Source organism: Ceratina calcarata, unplaced genomic scaffold (assembly GCF_001652005.2).
Source record: "Ceratina calcarata isolate Rehan_Ccalc_2016 unplaced genomic scaffold, ASM165200v1 scaffold579.2, whole genome shotgun sequence".
In the NCBI taxonomy this organism is placed as follows: Eukaryota; Metazoa; Arthropoda; class Insecta; order Hymenoptera; family Apidae; genus Ceratina; species Ceratina calcarata.
The window spans coordinates 44052-60947 of NW_017177008.1; the positions used below are offsets into that span (position 1 = coordinate 44052).

Genomic DNA, 16896 nt, shown 5'->3' on the forward strand with positions numbered 1-16896 from the left:
ATCTGTTTTCTTTTTATATTTAATCTGTTCGCTTTTCTATCTTGCATCACAAATTACAGAAGGATTAGAAAACTAAATTTTGTCAAAGGCACAAATATTTCTCTCAGTATTTCTTTTACGATACTGAGATATAATTACTGTACTAGTAATACTAATTTTCAAAGAACTTTTCATATACACTTCCGAAAATTTCATTTTCACATTTAAAAACGCGTTCTCAGCGTAACGTACTGTTCGTTTTGTTGCAAATCATCCTAGCAAAATTGCCTATTAAATAAATTTTTTCCTGAATACAATATTCGTAATCATTATAAAATTAGAAATATAGCTTGAATTTTAAATGATACTTTTGAATGATGATTTATTCAGGATAATGATTCAAAATTACGTATTAGGAGAATTCCTCGTAGAAAAAGAGGAGACTTGTACAGTGAATTGCATATTCTTACATGTAAACAACAACATAGAATTTCTTCATCTGTAAGCTTTGAAATATATTTTAAAACTGTATTAAAATATTAAAAATTGTTCCCCATCGATAATATTGGTCTTTAAAGAGGAAGATTATAATTACAATAAATGGTTAACAACGAAGTATTTTCTCTAATAGAAAGTACATACAATAAGAATTTGATATTTGTAAATTGTATAAACAAAACGCTTTACCTTGCATTCTGTATGCTTACACGAAGAGTCTCATTAAATGTGTTAAGCAAGATTGTCTTTTGCTAGACTTGAAATGACTTTTTATTAACTGTTATATTTATATTTGATATTATAATTCATAAATATTGGAATAAATAGATAGTCAGTATCGTTAATAATATGTTTTCCTAATCTCATGAAAGACATACTTAACAGTTCAATAAAATTTAATTTCTAAATCGAAATGATTTTTCATATTTGACATTTGACAAATGAATTTTTTAACGCAAGAAATTATATTTGCTACCATATTTAATGAAGACCTTGTGTACGATTGGACGATTGTTCTATAAGGGAATCTATTAGAAGTACGGGAAGACGGCTCTTAGAATTACAAATTAAGTATTGCATGTTGTTAATCATTCTTTTTTTTGACTGATCAAAATAAAGTTAATCGGTGCATTAATAAAACAGAATAATGCGTTGATATGACAGTCTCATTATAGTACCAACGACAGAAATGAGTATTCTTTCAAATAGTACACTCTAATTCCCCTTTACAAAAATTTTCTATTTATTTCATTTGAAAAATTGCACCAGCTTACAACTAAAGGGCAATACCTGTACGCTTTTTTTTTCTATAACATTTCATTTTTAACAATTACATTAAAAGTATAACAAATTAAATTTTCGATTTATAATGTACCCTACGAATACAATTTTTTGATGAGCTTACTCAAATATTGCAAATCCAATTAATTACTAACAAAAATCCTTGATCACTGGTCCTAAATTTCTACTTTTATTATGACAAATGATACATATTTTCCGTCTGCATAAATATGATAAATCAAACCGCCTTAATTCCTAAGCAATAATTATAAAATTTGAATAACGAATAAAGGGCAGTTTCTTTAATGAGTCTACAGAAAACTCTATAAAACTATAATTTCGAAACAATTGTTTTAAAATAAAATTTATTTACAGTGAAAACATGATTGTTGCCAGTTTTTTAAAAGAATGTACGTTAAGAGTAAATTTTTCCATCCGTCGTTGGTTCATTAAACACGTACAAAAAATAAAAGTAGAAGAGGTTGCATTTTTACGTGATACGTAGATAAGAATCATAAATGTCCTGTTGGCAAAATACGTTAGCTAGCTGTTATTACTTAGTAATTGTTACATGATTATAATTGTTCTATAAGTAAATAATTGGTCGACTCATAAGTTTTAAGTACACTTTCATTACCGGGATATAAGACATCGTTCCGTGTCCTATTCTTAAGTAAACGCAGAATAATACAAAATACTGGTTTGTTTTATCATTATATATAGTATTTAATTATACATGTATATCAAGGTTAAAACTCTTTATGTCCCTCGTTTTAATTGAACAGATTGAATCTATCTAATATGATTTCGATACCGAATATTCTCTCCCTTACATTCTCTCCTCTTCACATACACGCGTTCTCTTTCTCTCCCCCTCTCTCAATCTCTATCTCTGTACATCAATAATATTATAAAAGTAAATGCTCTGCATCTCTCCTTCAATTATACTTTCAGTCTCTTTTGTATACAACTATGCATGCTGGATATTTCGAACATACCATAGGCTGCTCCGAAATTCGTCTGTTTTAAGGCGAGTTCACGTTATCACGCGATACCTCTGTGGAAGTATTTTAATCAATTAAAAAATAGAACAAAAATGAAGAGAAAAAAACATGATTTCTGATCCGCTCAATGCATCAAACAGTCAACTTCTAATTAGCCCTATAAGAATGTAGTCCCTTCACCCAGAACTAATGTATCGTGGACTGTAATATTTTTTTCTAGTGGTGCTGCTCCTTCATTATCTAATATGTCCGATTCCTTAAGCTTATGGAACTTATAAGCGTGGAATCTAGAAGTGAAACCATGCATAGTTACCTAATTAGTATTACTTTCAAATATATCTTCATGTATGTATTTAATGAATAACTTACGGCATTGTCTGCTGCGACAATATTTCAATGATCTCCTCTCAATAATTCCATCAACAAATTAAATGAGCTGCCTTCCCCTTCAGCACGTTTCGCACTCAACAATTCTTTTCCCGCTTGGCATGTCCTTTGCAAATCCGGAATTCTCAACAGTAGTTCGCCAAACTTGGCAGGCATTTCCGGGTACCTCGCTATAGTATACTGTTGTAACGCTTGTAACGCTTTCTCCTGAGATGCTCTCACCTTTTCCGGTTCTTTCAGTTCGCTTGTGTCGGATGTCAATAATACTATTACCTAAACAATAGAAATTTGAAAAATGAGCAACGTTTATATGCGATAAATACATAAAATTTGTCAATACAAAAGTGAAATGTTTACCTTCATTGCCACATATTCATATTGATCTACACGGAGTCTTCGGAGATTGTTGGTAAATGCGAGCATCCTCTCAATGCAAGTCGCCAGGCCGAGCTGTCTAGCACGTTCCAACGTAATCGACTTGCCGAGAGACACTCTTATTTCACCGGGAGTGCTCATGCTGCGAAAGCAGCACGAGAATAGCAGCAATTCGCACCAGGAGTTGATCAACAAACAAATTTGGTCGTCGATCGAAATGTTCTTGAACAGCGGCAAACTTTTACACCACTTCACTATCTTGTAAAGTCGGTGATCGGCTATGTTGCACAGGTTCGATAGGAAGTCGGGACGCTGATTCGGATTACCGTTTGTGTTGTTCATCTGAGAACTGCTATTAACAGGCCCGCCACGTTGCTCACTATTGACGGCGGAGGAGTTCGAGCACGACCTCTCGTCTCTTCTGCTGCTTGGATTACCGTTCCTCGCAGTCCCACCGGAAGAACACTCGACACCCGAGCCTGCATCGGTTCCGGATCCACCGCCACTACCCATTAAGATCGTGTCGCTATTTATAGTCGCGTTCGCGCCTCCGGCTTGTACCCCGGACATGCGATCATTATCATTGTAATGCCACAAATGTTCCACGTCCATGATTTCTTGCAAAAGTTGCGGCACTACTTGGATCTTGTGAGAGTGATTCGAATAATGCCTGGCGTTATAGTGATATTCACTGCCAGCTGGTGCTGGACTACAATTTCCTCCTGTGGCTAACTTGTCACTGGTCATGCTGTTCGCTGGACTCCCAACCAGACTGGCTGGAAGCGTGTACGTGCACTGATAGGTACTTCTTCCGCCTCTGGTACGATCCTCTCTAATCGCTTCGAGCTTCATACCTACTCACGATGTTAGAACTATTTTAACAAGTACTAGTTTATTTAAAATAATTGAGTGAAACTTACCCATATTGAGGCACTTGTCAAATCTACAGGCCGGGCATTTCTTCCTGGTTGCGACGGTGACCGGGCAGCCCGCGCCTCTAAGGCACACATAATTCTTCCGGTTCTGGACGGTTCGTTTGAAAAATCCTTTGCAGGACTCGCATGAGAAAATCCCATAATGGAAACCGCTAATTTTGTCTCCGCAAATCGGACATGGACTGTTGATCAGTTGCTGTCTGGTGGAAATGCCGGATGGTGCCGAGGGAATTCGACAATCCTCTTGATCGTCTGCGGTGTGTCCTTCGGGAGAGAGCTCGGAGCCTGGGGCGGACGACGAATAATGATGAGGAACAGCGGGCGAGGCTGTCGCCGGCAGATGAAGCGGACTGCCCTGGGCCACCTGGTGCTGATGATGCTGTGGGTGTCTCGGTTGTTGGACGGGTGAGTGCGTGGGCGGGCTGAGAGAGCCGTAGCTGTAGCAACTGCTCGAGGCATCAGAGTTGTTCCTCGAGAGCGAATGCGATAACGACAAAGACAACGAGGAGGTCGAATTGTTGAAGCTATGTCGCGACAGAGATAACGACGAGGACGGAACCGGGCTGCCGGCACCCAGGGCGGAATGGCGAGCCGCATGTGGACTCTGTGTCGGGGAGCTGAATACGCTGTATGCGGAATGAATCGCCGAGTCCGGTGACGGCACCTGGGATATTTTAAAGACGTCAGGAATTACGTGATCAAAACAGCAAATGCTAAAAAATGTAACAGGTGATTGATCCTTTTACTCAATATTTACAAATTGAACGGCATGAATTTTCAACATTTAAAATGAGAATGAAAAGGAAAATAACCAGATGATGTAACAATACATAGAATTATTTTACCTGCGATCTCGTATGGCTATGCTTGGTCAGATGGTGTCTAGGATTTAATACAGGGCTGTGATTTGGAGTTGAACTATTGTAACCGCCAAGTAATTTCCCCACAAGGAGAGGCAAATCGTTTTGTTGAGTCTGTTCAAGATTTTCAACACTGCGTTGTTGTTGTTGTTGTTGCTGCTGCTGCTGCTGTTGCTGCTGCTGTTGTATCTGTTGGCCATGGGGCAAGGGTGATCCCGTATCATGGAATGAGTTGAATCCAAATCCAGGACTAGTCCGAAAGTCTGGCTCTGGTTTTATGGGAAACTTCTGTTCCATGGGGCCAGGACTCGCGCCGCACACTTGGACACCCTCCATGGACGTGTCCTCGTGTGTATCCTGAAACCCAGCGAATCTATGTAATTTCCAGAACGATAATATTTATTTCCTTAGTTAATTCGCAATGCAAATGTTGAAGCGTACTTGATTTGTAATAGTATTGGAAGACATTTCTTGATCAGACAATTCTCCTTCCCATGACATAGGCCTCTCTGGTTGCTGTTGGGACGTGTCCCCATCCTCAGTGTCCCCGTCGCCAATTTTCTCTCCGCTTTGGCCACCAGATACTTCCCGTTTCTTCTTCGTACGTAAATTCACCCCTCGGAAATCGATTTTGCTAATTTCAACATCACTGTCTTCTGCATCGTCGTCCACCGTGTTCTGTGTTAAGACGTTGACACCGATCCCGATACCGATGCTTTGCGTCCCGGTTCCAGTACCGATTCCCGTTGTCGAAACGATATTTGTGTTCCCGCAGCCGGGCACGGAACCGCAGCTCGAAACGACGGACACTGTTACGCCATTCTGACCGGTGAGATATTTGCATATACCTTTGCCTGAAATTTTTACCGATGATATATTTTTTCAATTTTTTAATCAATAATACGATGTAAGTGACTTGATATTTTTGGTGTGAAGTATTACACGAGTAAAACTATGCTGTAACAAATAAATCTTTCCACTCGATGACTGACAATTACCATCGTGCATATCTTGATTCGGAGGTACGTTGATCGTTGTGACAGAGACATTTTTTCCCGTCTCGGAGGAGCGAGTTGCGGTGATCGTGCACGACGGTCCGCTGGGTGTCGATGAGCAACAGCTGGTCGACGAAGTGGCCGAGGTTGTGGTCGCCAGAGAGGAAGTGGAGGTGGTGCAGGAGGCAGAGACGGAGGCGGAAGCATTGTCTGGAGCGGCGGACGAGGAAGACGGGGCAGTGCAGGAGTTCGACTTCCAGGATTGCGAAGAAGGCGCTGACCACCAGCCGGGACCTGGACCCGGTCCCGGTCCTGGGCCCTCGCTGGGCCCGTTTTGCTCCGACATCCTCAGCTGGTTAATTCGTCGTACGCACGTGACGCGACTCGGGGTCTATGAACGGCTGCGAAACCTTGCAGCATCCTGATGAGAACCACTCTGGTCCTGCTAGCTGGTCCTCACGACTGATCACGAGATGATCAAATTCCTCCCATTCGACAGTCTCAATCACGTAAGCCCGAGCTCGGACATCGGGAAACGATCGGTGCCTGTGCGCCTATGAACAGAAAAACGACAGTTTCCAATATACAAGGTGTCTTAGAATGCAGGACTGTCGGTCTGGAGGTGTGAAAGAGACTAGAGAAGTAGATAGTACTTGAAATGTAATTCGAAAAATTAAATAATTATAATTAAAAATTTATAATTAAAGAAACGAACAAGATTACAGTTATTTTTACTGAGTAAGCACAAGTAAGCTACTCTGAAATAATGGATAAAAAATATGAATCAATAAATTTATTTATTTATTTTTTTATTAATTTATTTATTAGCAAAATTTCGGACATATGTCACTATTTTCACTTGTTTCCTCTGTATTCAGTTATTTAGCTACTTAAAATTAATTAATTTCCATACTCGTATGTACTGTTCCCAAGCTCAGAGATTTAAATGATTTTACAGAACAAGATTCTAATATCGCAATGTTTGCTAGTCTGCGATAGAAACGACCGTCCCTATCACCATCTGGAAATAATTAACGGTGTTGACGTACCGTGCAGACGTAACGGACAAAGAGTGCTGTTTTGTACCGGTTTTTCTTCGCCCCGGTGTGCATTATACATATCGTGTTGCGTGATCAGTTACAAACAAAAGGTGCGAGTACGAGCCGCGTTTGCGTTTCCGCGGCGAAGGTCGATCGGCGGTTCTGCCAGGACCGGAAGTGCACCGGCCTTGCGGGACGGCCGCCGCCGCGCAACACCGCTCTACGCACTAGCGGAACTTAACTTATTGTTAGATGCTACCGGCCACTTGCACGGGCCTGGTTTCCTCGAATCGCGTCCCAGTAAACGCTTTCGGTGCACTCGGATGCACTTTCTCATAACTCGACGAAACTTGATATTGCCCCCCTTATGTCACATCCATGAATGTGATCACGATTGAATTTAGATCTCACATTCCTAAATGGAATAGCAGTCACATGTTGTAAGAACAAATTTATCAAATATTTAATAGTTCGGAAAGTTGATTACACAGTCGAATTCCTTGTTTAAGGATGTATTGGCTATACAGTCAAAACCAAAAGTTTATGTACCTTAGAAAAACGCATTTCCTATAATTAAAAAGAAATCAGACGTCGGAAGAATAATGCTAATATTAAATAGCTACGTGCTAAAAAGTATAGAAGAAAATATCCAATTAAGTATTGACGCTGACGAAAATTTTTTTTTTCGAAATTGCGAAAAATGCTTCAAATAAAAGTTGTTGTCCTTCTAATTTTGATATTTAACGAGTTACGTATGATTATTTGGCATTTTATTAATGTTGACAAAATCCGACCATCCCAGCGTCGAAACGGCGAACTTTTGGCAAAAAATTTCATTTTTCCTTAATTACTCCTAAACCGTTGAATCTACGGGAAAATTATAAAGGACCTTTCTTGTAGAGGATGACGAGATCTACAATTTCTGTATAAAATTTTTTCGCTAGCATTAATATTTAACAAGTTATTGACGAAAAACGAAAAAACAGTTTTTTGCAAATTACTCGTTAACTATTGAAGCTAGCGAAAAATTTNAATTGAAGGGGTACCCCCTTGGAAAAATCTCGGAAAAATCGAAAATTTTTTTTTGTTGTTTATTATTAGCAATGTTCTTCCGACGTCTGTTTTTTTCTTAAAAAATGCGTTTCTAAAGTGCATAAACTTTTGGAATTGACTGTATAGCCAATACATCCTTAAAACAAAATCGTGGATTTCAAACGTGATCAGCGTGGCATAAAAGAAGTGATGTAATATACAAAAAGAATGCAGAGTGCAAAGTATACTAAAGTGATCAGGAGATATTTAAATCAATTTTTATTCAGCTTTCATTTTATACGAATTTAATTGTACATAAAGACACAGGGTCTGTTTAGGATGATCGAGTTAGAGAGGGAAGTATAAAGCAGTGGGAAAGCGGAAAGAATGAAACTGTAGGAAGATAGAGCGTCACGCGACCAAACGTATCGGCCTCTTCTCTCGCAGAGGATCGTAGAAGCCACGACGACGCTGGTAGTTACAACTACGGCTGCGACGCCGACGGTAAGGTCAAGGCCCTCTGCAACCGCCCTACCCAACTCCGATGTACCTTCGTGGTCACGTGACGCGGCTCAAGGTCTTTTCCACGCCATCGCGATGCACCGCGGTTGCTCTTTTTCGTGTATTCGGTACGAGCGTAGCACCACCACTCGCTACATTTTTGTCTGCCCGAAAACCACGAATTCTATGAATCTGTTCAAATTTTCAATTATCTGATCATTCTATAAATAACACGTATACTTTTATAGTAACTTCATTGTTCGTTCATTCTTCCCAATTTTTAGATTTTATTATCTGAACTGATTTCGAAGATCGGTAATTATCTTCGTTAGTTGTGCTTTTAAATTCTATTGACAATATTCATTAGCTAAATGGTCGCTCTGTGAAACTACTGTTTTAGCATAACGTTCCAATTATCTTCAAATTTTATTCACCTACATTTTTGAGGAAGTAGTGTATCATAATATTAATGAAATAAAATGAAATTTCATGTCGTTTAAATTGCAAGACTACATATTGCACTATTGGTAAGTATGTTAATTACATCTATTTGAATGGATCGTACGAGTGAATGCTACGTTTGGAAAGATTACATATTCTGAGAATTCTCGTGCATTCTAACACGTTACAAATAGTTGCAGGCCAATGACATCGCTTAAAGCCGAGCTACGTTAAAGCGTGCTATTCAATACGATGTACTTGTAACTTAAAGAAGAATCTCCTAAAGATCGTGATTTGGTCTTGATAAGATTAAAAAAAGTTGACAAAATCTGATTTACGTTCGTAGCAGAAGCGTGATTTTATCTTGATGACGAGAAGGTGTAAGCATGGCAGGTGACGCGGAAGAGGGATCGATGACCCTAGGAATTACAAGTCGATTCTATTTTGAGCGGGTCGTATGTATACTGTAGTTCCCGATTGAGAGTCGGAATGATCATGAAAGAATTACGAACAGCTACGTTTGTTTTCCTATTACGTTAGCCTCATCACACCGACGAAATGGACTAACACTATGAGAAGAAATAATTACGATTACGTAACGTTAAATTATTTCAAATTAAATCTCCTTTAAATACATCCTTAATCCATTTCATAAAAATTAATATACATTCACTACAGCCTTGTATAAAATAAGTAAAAACTTGCGTTTCTCAGCACAAAATTCTTTTAATAAAATAATTAACACGATTTACACTTAGCAGTCTATGTTGAAATGTATAATTCTTTTCTGTCTTTTTTATATGAAAAATATAAAAATGCGTCAATCCCCCCAGTCTTTTCTACGTCCATTTTTCTTGAAAAATAAATGGATTAATTTGGTTTAAAAACCTCTAGACGCAACTACAGATAAAATAGATATTACCAATAGGTAACATTAAAGATTAAGAGTAAAAAAAAGGATAACATTCGTTACGTTGCATCAATATTAGGTCAATCATATTTCCTTGGCCATCCACTGCTATCTGTTTCGAGGATATTGACATTGATAACATTTAATTACGGCATATTATCTGATAACATTTAATTATAATTTTTGCGTCATACATAGTCGACAGTTTATGGATGGCGCGGGAACGTGGTATGTAATGCGCTGTTCGTATCCTTTTTTTTTTAATAACTAAAATGACAGCGGATCGTTAATACGCAGGATCGATCATTAATCATCCTGTACTTTCATAATTTCGTATTGGTTAGCTAAGGGATAGGTGGATTTTAATTACCAAATAGGTATGTTTCGCAGAGAGGTTCGAATATTGGTAACGTGAGAGGTTCTTTCCATCCGCGCACACTTTCTAAAGCGATATTAACGAAGGATAAACGAGTGTAATAGACATTTGACTACGGTACAAGTAAAGGATAGAACTTATTGAAGTAAGCTACCAGAGTTCTGTGCTTCGTACACAATAATTAGACATTGAAATTTTTGTATTGCTCCTAGACTGCGTTTAACGTATATATAAGTTAATTCTAATTAATTATTGCCAGATTTTATTCGTTACTTATACCTATTACTTCTATACATTAAGCCACATCGTGCGTGAAGTACGTACAATATAAATACGTATGAGAGTGCTAAGATTGTAAAATACATTTTGTATTAACAAGTGTATTGTAATATCAAATAATAAATACTGAATTTTAATTGTTAAAGGATTTTGAGATTCTGGGAAGATAATATCATGTCAATGAACTTAATTTAAAGTATTGTTCATTATAAATAATAATATTTTGTCAACGCTTTCCCAGCGTACGAAAAGCGGTTGATACAATGCGGAATATCTTTCTCTCTCTGCTTCAGTTAGGTGGTAGGCACGGATTTCCCTTTCACCTGGGCCAGTGGGCCCAACCGCGCATACGTTTAATATCTCGTCGCACACATAACTTTGCACACACATTTCCTGTAGTTGATTCACAGATGAATGCGCGTTCTAATGTCAATCGGACATATGTACTTCATCGTTTCGATGCATGTGAATTTTTTGACTGTTTATGTAATTGATTTCCTAATGTTTCAGCTCTTTTCAAAATGAGTCGTTTCAATATAACAAGTTTAGTATGAAAGAAGGGTATTTTCTAAGTATTAACTCTTAAAAGTTCTTTCTGTTACACTCTAATAATGTCATGTTCCTCCATAGGGCGAGTTGAGAGAGAGATGGACCGGCGGGAGAGACGATAGTATTTCAGATTTCTAAAATATTTGATTTTTAGGTATTTTTAAAAGCATGGTCCATCTCTCAGAACGACCGGAATTACAACTACATTGGTAGAATTAAACATTCTTGAAAGTATCATCGATATGCAAAAAAAGATGATATCCTAAAAACGCCTAAAATCATGTTCAGATCCATAGACAAGGGTACTCATTCATCTATACCATCATTTTTTCACAAAAAATAAAACACTTTGAGGAGAGTTTCATAGAAGAACGCGTCGATTATTCCGAAGAAAATTTCTTCGATCGCGGCGCGTTACTTTCGCTATTATTCTTGCGTCACGTTCCTGTTCATTGGCGAACGATAAAGCGGATGCAAGAAAAAAAAGGAAACGTCGCGACGTTTAGATAAAACGTTCGAGATTGCGTAAAAATACCGCGAATGTTCATTTTTCATTTGCCGGATACGACACTTCACACCGCGTCCGTATCTGTTCGCATGTATACATGAACACACCGATCGTGGATACACAGTGGTCCGGTCTGGGTGTCAATTAAAATTATTATAGCCGGTCGGAGAGCATTTTTGAACAGCATCGAGAACCGGTTCGGTTCAGGATCGGCTGCAGTAACCAGCTACCGTCGTATACAGTTACTCCCAAAAATATTCGGACACTCGAGTAATTCTCATCTCTAGCCTCTACGTTTCGGATAAATATACAAACGAGTAAGTAACATCAGGTTATTTAAGAAGTAATGTAACCAGGAAAGATTAACATTAACCGTACAGGGGCAACGAATAATGTAGTTAAACATTAAATATAATTGCTCTGAAGTATATGTATATGCACGCCGTACTGTCGACAGAAGTTATATTGCAGCATGACAATGCGAAATACGTACTACAATAATCATAAGAGAAGATCACAGAACGGTGGTTCTGAAACTTTGATGTATGCGCCACATTAATAGCATCCACTAATTGCTGTCTGTTGCAATCTTCGCTATTTAACAGATACCAGATATTCTAATTGTGAAGATGAATATTACTTTTGAGACGTGTGTACTTCCTACTTTGAAATGATACAAAATACACTATTAGCTACGTACTTAAGAAAAAGTTCGTTCTTTCGCGTAATTTTTACATGGATGGTATTTTCTGAACCAATTAGAGTTACGATTGGTATGAAATCAGAGTATTCGATTAATTCGTGTGATTCCCTTCATTAGCACTTAATAGAAACTAATAATCATTATGAGTCCGAAGGTACGACATTATTACTCAAAGCAACGTTTCTCCTCCCCTCGATTAGTTTTATAGATTACACGTTGCGTACAGATACGTATAATATGTACTCTGGACGCTATTCAAGCAAAACCTACACGATCCTGCATGCCATTCGCAATGTATCCTCGAGTAGCTAACAGCTTCCTGTTGTTTTATTTGCTAATGCTCCTTTATTGCTCCTCATCCTCCTCGCGAATAAAGTAAACTAGTTAAATCTTATCTCGCTTTTTCATTCATATATTTTTTGCGGAATCTTGCATTTCTACATTCCGCTCCTTCGTTCCCTCTATAAATCCATCTACAGGATGAACCATAAATAGTAAGCATCATAGAGACTGTTAGCTGAACTGAAAAATGTATCTTAATAAGGTAATGCCGTCTTGGTATAAATATCTGAACGCTTGCTAATTATCTTCAACACACTTCTTTCGCATTCGTTTAACGTTTATCTGAAACATTTTCTAATACAATTAACAGTTGCAAAAGTGTCTGCTATTTATAGCGAAAAATGGGTCATCCTGTATGTCAGTTATCAACTGAATACGTTTACTAGTGGTACTGCCACTCTGCTAAAAATGTGGATTTATTATCACGTAACGCAATACTGCGTACGCGTTCGCAATGTTCGCATGCATTAATCACCGTGCTGAATGGATCGAAGAATTTTCAGCGACCTCTAAGAGCGCAATGCATGCATGTTTATGATAGCCACACTGTTTCTGGATCAGAGCCTTGAATCAAAACGTTTTCCAGCAACGTGCTAGAAGGCTGAGCGAAATATTTCTTGTGAACATGCATTTACACACAGTTACACTTGCCGTGAATCGGTTACGAGCGTGCGTGTGTATGTTTTCTCGCCTGACCTATACGCTCGCAACTTCTTGTCGAGACTCGATGCAGGTATGTAGGTGTAGCTTGAATATACAGAAATGCCGATTTTTACGATCTAAGATTTTATCAACACGAATGCAATCCGGCATGCATTACAATATGTATGTTTTCTATTAATATCTGCTTGTACAACCATGTACATGCAAGAATAGCAAATATAAATATTTAATTGATTATAGACAGTGAAGTCGATAAATATTCGTATACACTTCAACATTGACTAACTTTATAATTTCCAACTAATAACTGATATCTCTGTAATGAATAAAAAAATGGATTCATTAAGTACAATATTAAAAAAGTTGTTCAACTTTGAAATGTATACGAATATTTATGGACTCCACTGTATGTCGTATTGATTAAAAAATGGGAAAAGATGAGAGAATGTATATGTCTTTCATTATCCATCCATTGTTATCTAACGCAATAAATTTGAACAGCAACAGTGCAGGCACGACAGGAATATCTGTTAAAGGTAGGCGTAAATGTAATCATCCTAAGTGCCATGCTCGGTCAACATGCCTTTCAATATGGATTTGATCCCAAACAAAAAATGTTATTCTATTTTCATAAAAATCAGCTTTCTTCCCTTCTCTATCCTCACTTAAATTACACAGTGTGTTTAATATTCTCAAAAGTTGACCTCATGCGTCTTCCTAAAGAATGCTATGCGAAATTCCTTTTGCATTTTTTAAAGTGTATAGAAAGATAGATTGTACAAGAGAAGTGGCATGCAAACGAGAATAAAAAGAAACGAAGCGGGAGAGAGTTCAGTTCTTCATGTTTCCACTTGGCCGACATACGTATACTTAAAGAATGACTTTTATTTACGGGTAATTAAACCCAATTCATCGTGGAACAGGTTAGCATTTTAAAACACCTTGTCTAGTAACTGCGGCGTACGGCTATGGAATATGCGGCAAATGCGTTTGCGCCAGTCATACTGGATTCACGCTGGCCGTATCGACTGTATAGAAGGTTAGATGAATGTAGATAAAAATGCGATTAAGAACGCGGCGAGATAGTATATATAGGGTGTCTCAGAATGCACGGCTCTCCTCTGAAGGTGTAAAAGAAGATTAAATTCTGATTGAAAAATTCTTCTGCCACTTTTTCCTCCAATCGTTATTAACAAAGTTATTAACGAAAAGAGTGTACCAATGCGTGTCTGAGTACGAGTGGCTCATCGTCAGTGCTATGCAGTAGCGCGAGGTTTCGCCCCGTACCGACTTCTACTTTATGACACTTCTACTCATTGTCACTGCCACTAATTCATGTTTCGTTAATAACTTTGTTAATAGCGGTTGGAGAAAAAAGTCGGAGAAGGTCATTCAGAATTTTACCCCTTTATTTCCTGAGACGAAAGTCGTGCATTCTGGGACACCTTGTATAGAAAAAGTTGATCCGTGGAAGAAAAGAGGAAGATCGTTGTCGAGTACATAGCAAGAAATGATCGAGGTGCGGTCGGGCCAGTATACGTCGGGAAAGGTTCATCAATATTCATAAGTCGCGCTCGCTAGTCGGCCTATCCGCGTCTCAAGGATCCAGGGAGTTCCCAGTACATACTACTTCTCCCCGTTTCGTTTTTTCCCTTCTTTTCATGTACAGGGTGTAGGACTGCATACAGTAGAGTAGAGACTGCCCAATTCAGAAGGTCGAACGTCGTGGCGGTCCCATTGATGTGAGTATAAATACCCTTTTCAGGAGTATAAATGCTCATCATGATGCAGGTAGGACAGTGACCACAAGAATGGGACCACCGCCTGGACCTCCGAGTTGATCAGGATCTACTTCGATGAAAATGAGTAAATTTGTATTAGAACAGGTGAGAATTTCTATTAAAAAATAGAATATATTAATGTCTCTTAGTCCAAAGTAACAAACTTCATATTAGGTGCTCTGATACTTTTGAACGGGGATGTACATGCGCATATCTGTTTTACAAGGCCTGATCGAATCGATAGAAACGAAGTTCGAGTTTCAAGTTTTAGTAGATTCGGACTCTTGATTGTTCCTAATAAAAATTGAGTACGTCAGATTTGGTTGCATTCCCTTCTGTGGAGAGTCGGGGAAATTTCATAACAGATTTGCTTCGTTTCATTATGAAATACGGTATATTTACTCTTTGTGCCGCATAGCTATGTACGTAATACTACATTTAAGTAAACGCTTCCCACAGGGGACCTGATAAAGCTATAAGGTAAACGAAATGAAACAGCGCCTAGTCATAGTTTCGAATTCGAAATGTAAAAATATCTTCTTCGTGATATTTTTCTATTTGTCAAAGCTACTTTAACCTGGCATGATGTCATTTTTACCGGTGTCGGGTATTATTCAAATTTAGAAACTGGATATCGAAATCGACGTTCCATTAGTGGAAGAAATTTCCGTCGAGAGTCGTTTATTTACGAGTATGGATTTATGCAAATTTATTCAATTATATACTTTAATAGAAAGAACGCTCTTACATCCGTATGAATTGATATGCATTTCATTTATAAATATTCAAACAAAATAACTACCTATTCCTGCTTGCTTAGTGAAATTATACTGTAAATTGCAATTTAGTTTCGTTACTTTGATCATTAGAATCCGATAAATTTTATAAAATCAATACAACAGACACTGATTTGTGAAGAATCTCATGTCCAATAGTTTTCTATGTATCCTGTTTAGTTTAACGACGTTTATCCCTTCATTTACTTCTACACGTTTTATGCACATATTCGCATTGCATGTATACCTGCGGGACGGCCTGTGTATGCACATGTAATGTATACACTCTGCGGTTGTGATAAGATCGAGATGGAGCTTGCGCAATCTCGAGTAGCGATTACCACGAGAAGGCAGTGTCGTGGACAGACCCGTCGCCGCCACTGTCGACGGGTTTTATACATACATATACATATGTATGTACATACTACTTACATCTTCCACTCTAACTGTAGTCTGTACCGACGAATAAGAGTGTGCTCGTTACCTTAAAACCTTTAGGGCTAGGGCAAAGAGAAGCTTGCAACAGAGAGAAAACTTGAAATGATTTATGGATTTGTACCTCAAAGCTCGGAATTCATTGACCTCATTTTTTTTTTCAAATCTGAATAGAGGAGAGGAAACTCATGTAAGAACATCAATTTATGTACTCCAATTATTTGTTCAATTGCACACCTATAAAGTGTTTTATGAGAATGAAGGGATAAACTAAAAACCCGCAAGGCGACCTCGAAAGCCACACGTGGGCTTTAGAAAGACGATTACAAATTTCTCGGAAATGTTAGATAGCAATACGCAGTTCCATGAAAAGATACTCGACAGAAAATAATGTGGATGAGTAATGCCGATAGATTGTTTGGGGTTTTACGTAATTTAATAATATACATGGTCTACCTCTAATTTAAATAGATAACACCGGAAGCGATATGTGTAACATAATTTTCAACTTTTTCGTCTATTAAGGGGCTAGGTTAGTCACGTTACTTTTCTAACATTTGTCGGAAAATATTTAACATTTTCTTATGTTTAAAAGTCTTTCAAGTCGTTGCCTACTTCTTTGGAGAAGTGAAACTTAAATCTAGGGCGGTCTAGTCTTCATTTAATTCTAATTATTTAATTAATTTATAAATCGTGCTGTGACGTACATACATAATTTTAATCATCGGAGATTTGTGGAAAAAAGGC

At 38.0% G+C, this 16896-nt stretch overlaps 1 protein-coding gene across 1 annotated transcript in view; it reads right to left on the minus strand.

The window, feature by feature from the left end:
• Positions 1–1327: 1327 nt before the first annotated feature.
• Hr39 (nuclear hormone receptor FTZ-F1 beta) overlaps positions 1328–16896 on the minus strand; it is a 19120-nt gene continuing 3551 nt past the window's right edge. Inside the window, exons 2-8 of the mRNA XM_018032499.2 lie at positions 5817–6367; positions 5260–5672; positions 4804–5175; positions 3944–4622; positions 3006–3877; positions 2631–2921; positions 1328–2548 (exon numbers count right to left, since the gene is read on the minus strand). Coding sequence (XP_017887988.1) covers positions 2655–2921; positions 3006–3877; positions 3944–4622; positions 4804–5175; positions 5260–5672; positions 5817–6159 — 2946 coding nt within the window. The 5' untranslated portion in view covers positions 6160–6367 and the 3' untranslated portion in view covers positions 1328–2548; positions 2631–2654. The remainder of the gene's footprint in view (positions 2549–2630; positions 2922–3005; positions 3878–3943; positions 4623–4803; positions 5176–5259; positions 5673–5816; positions 6368–16896) is intronic.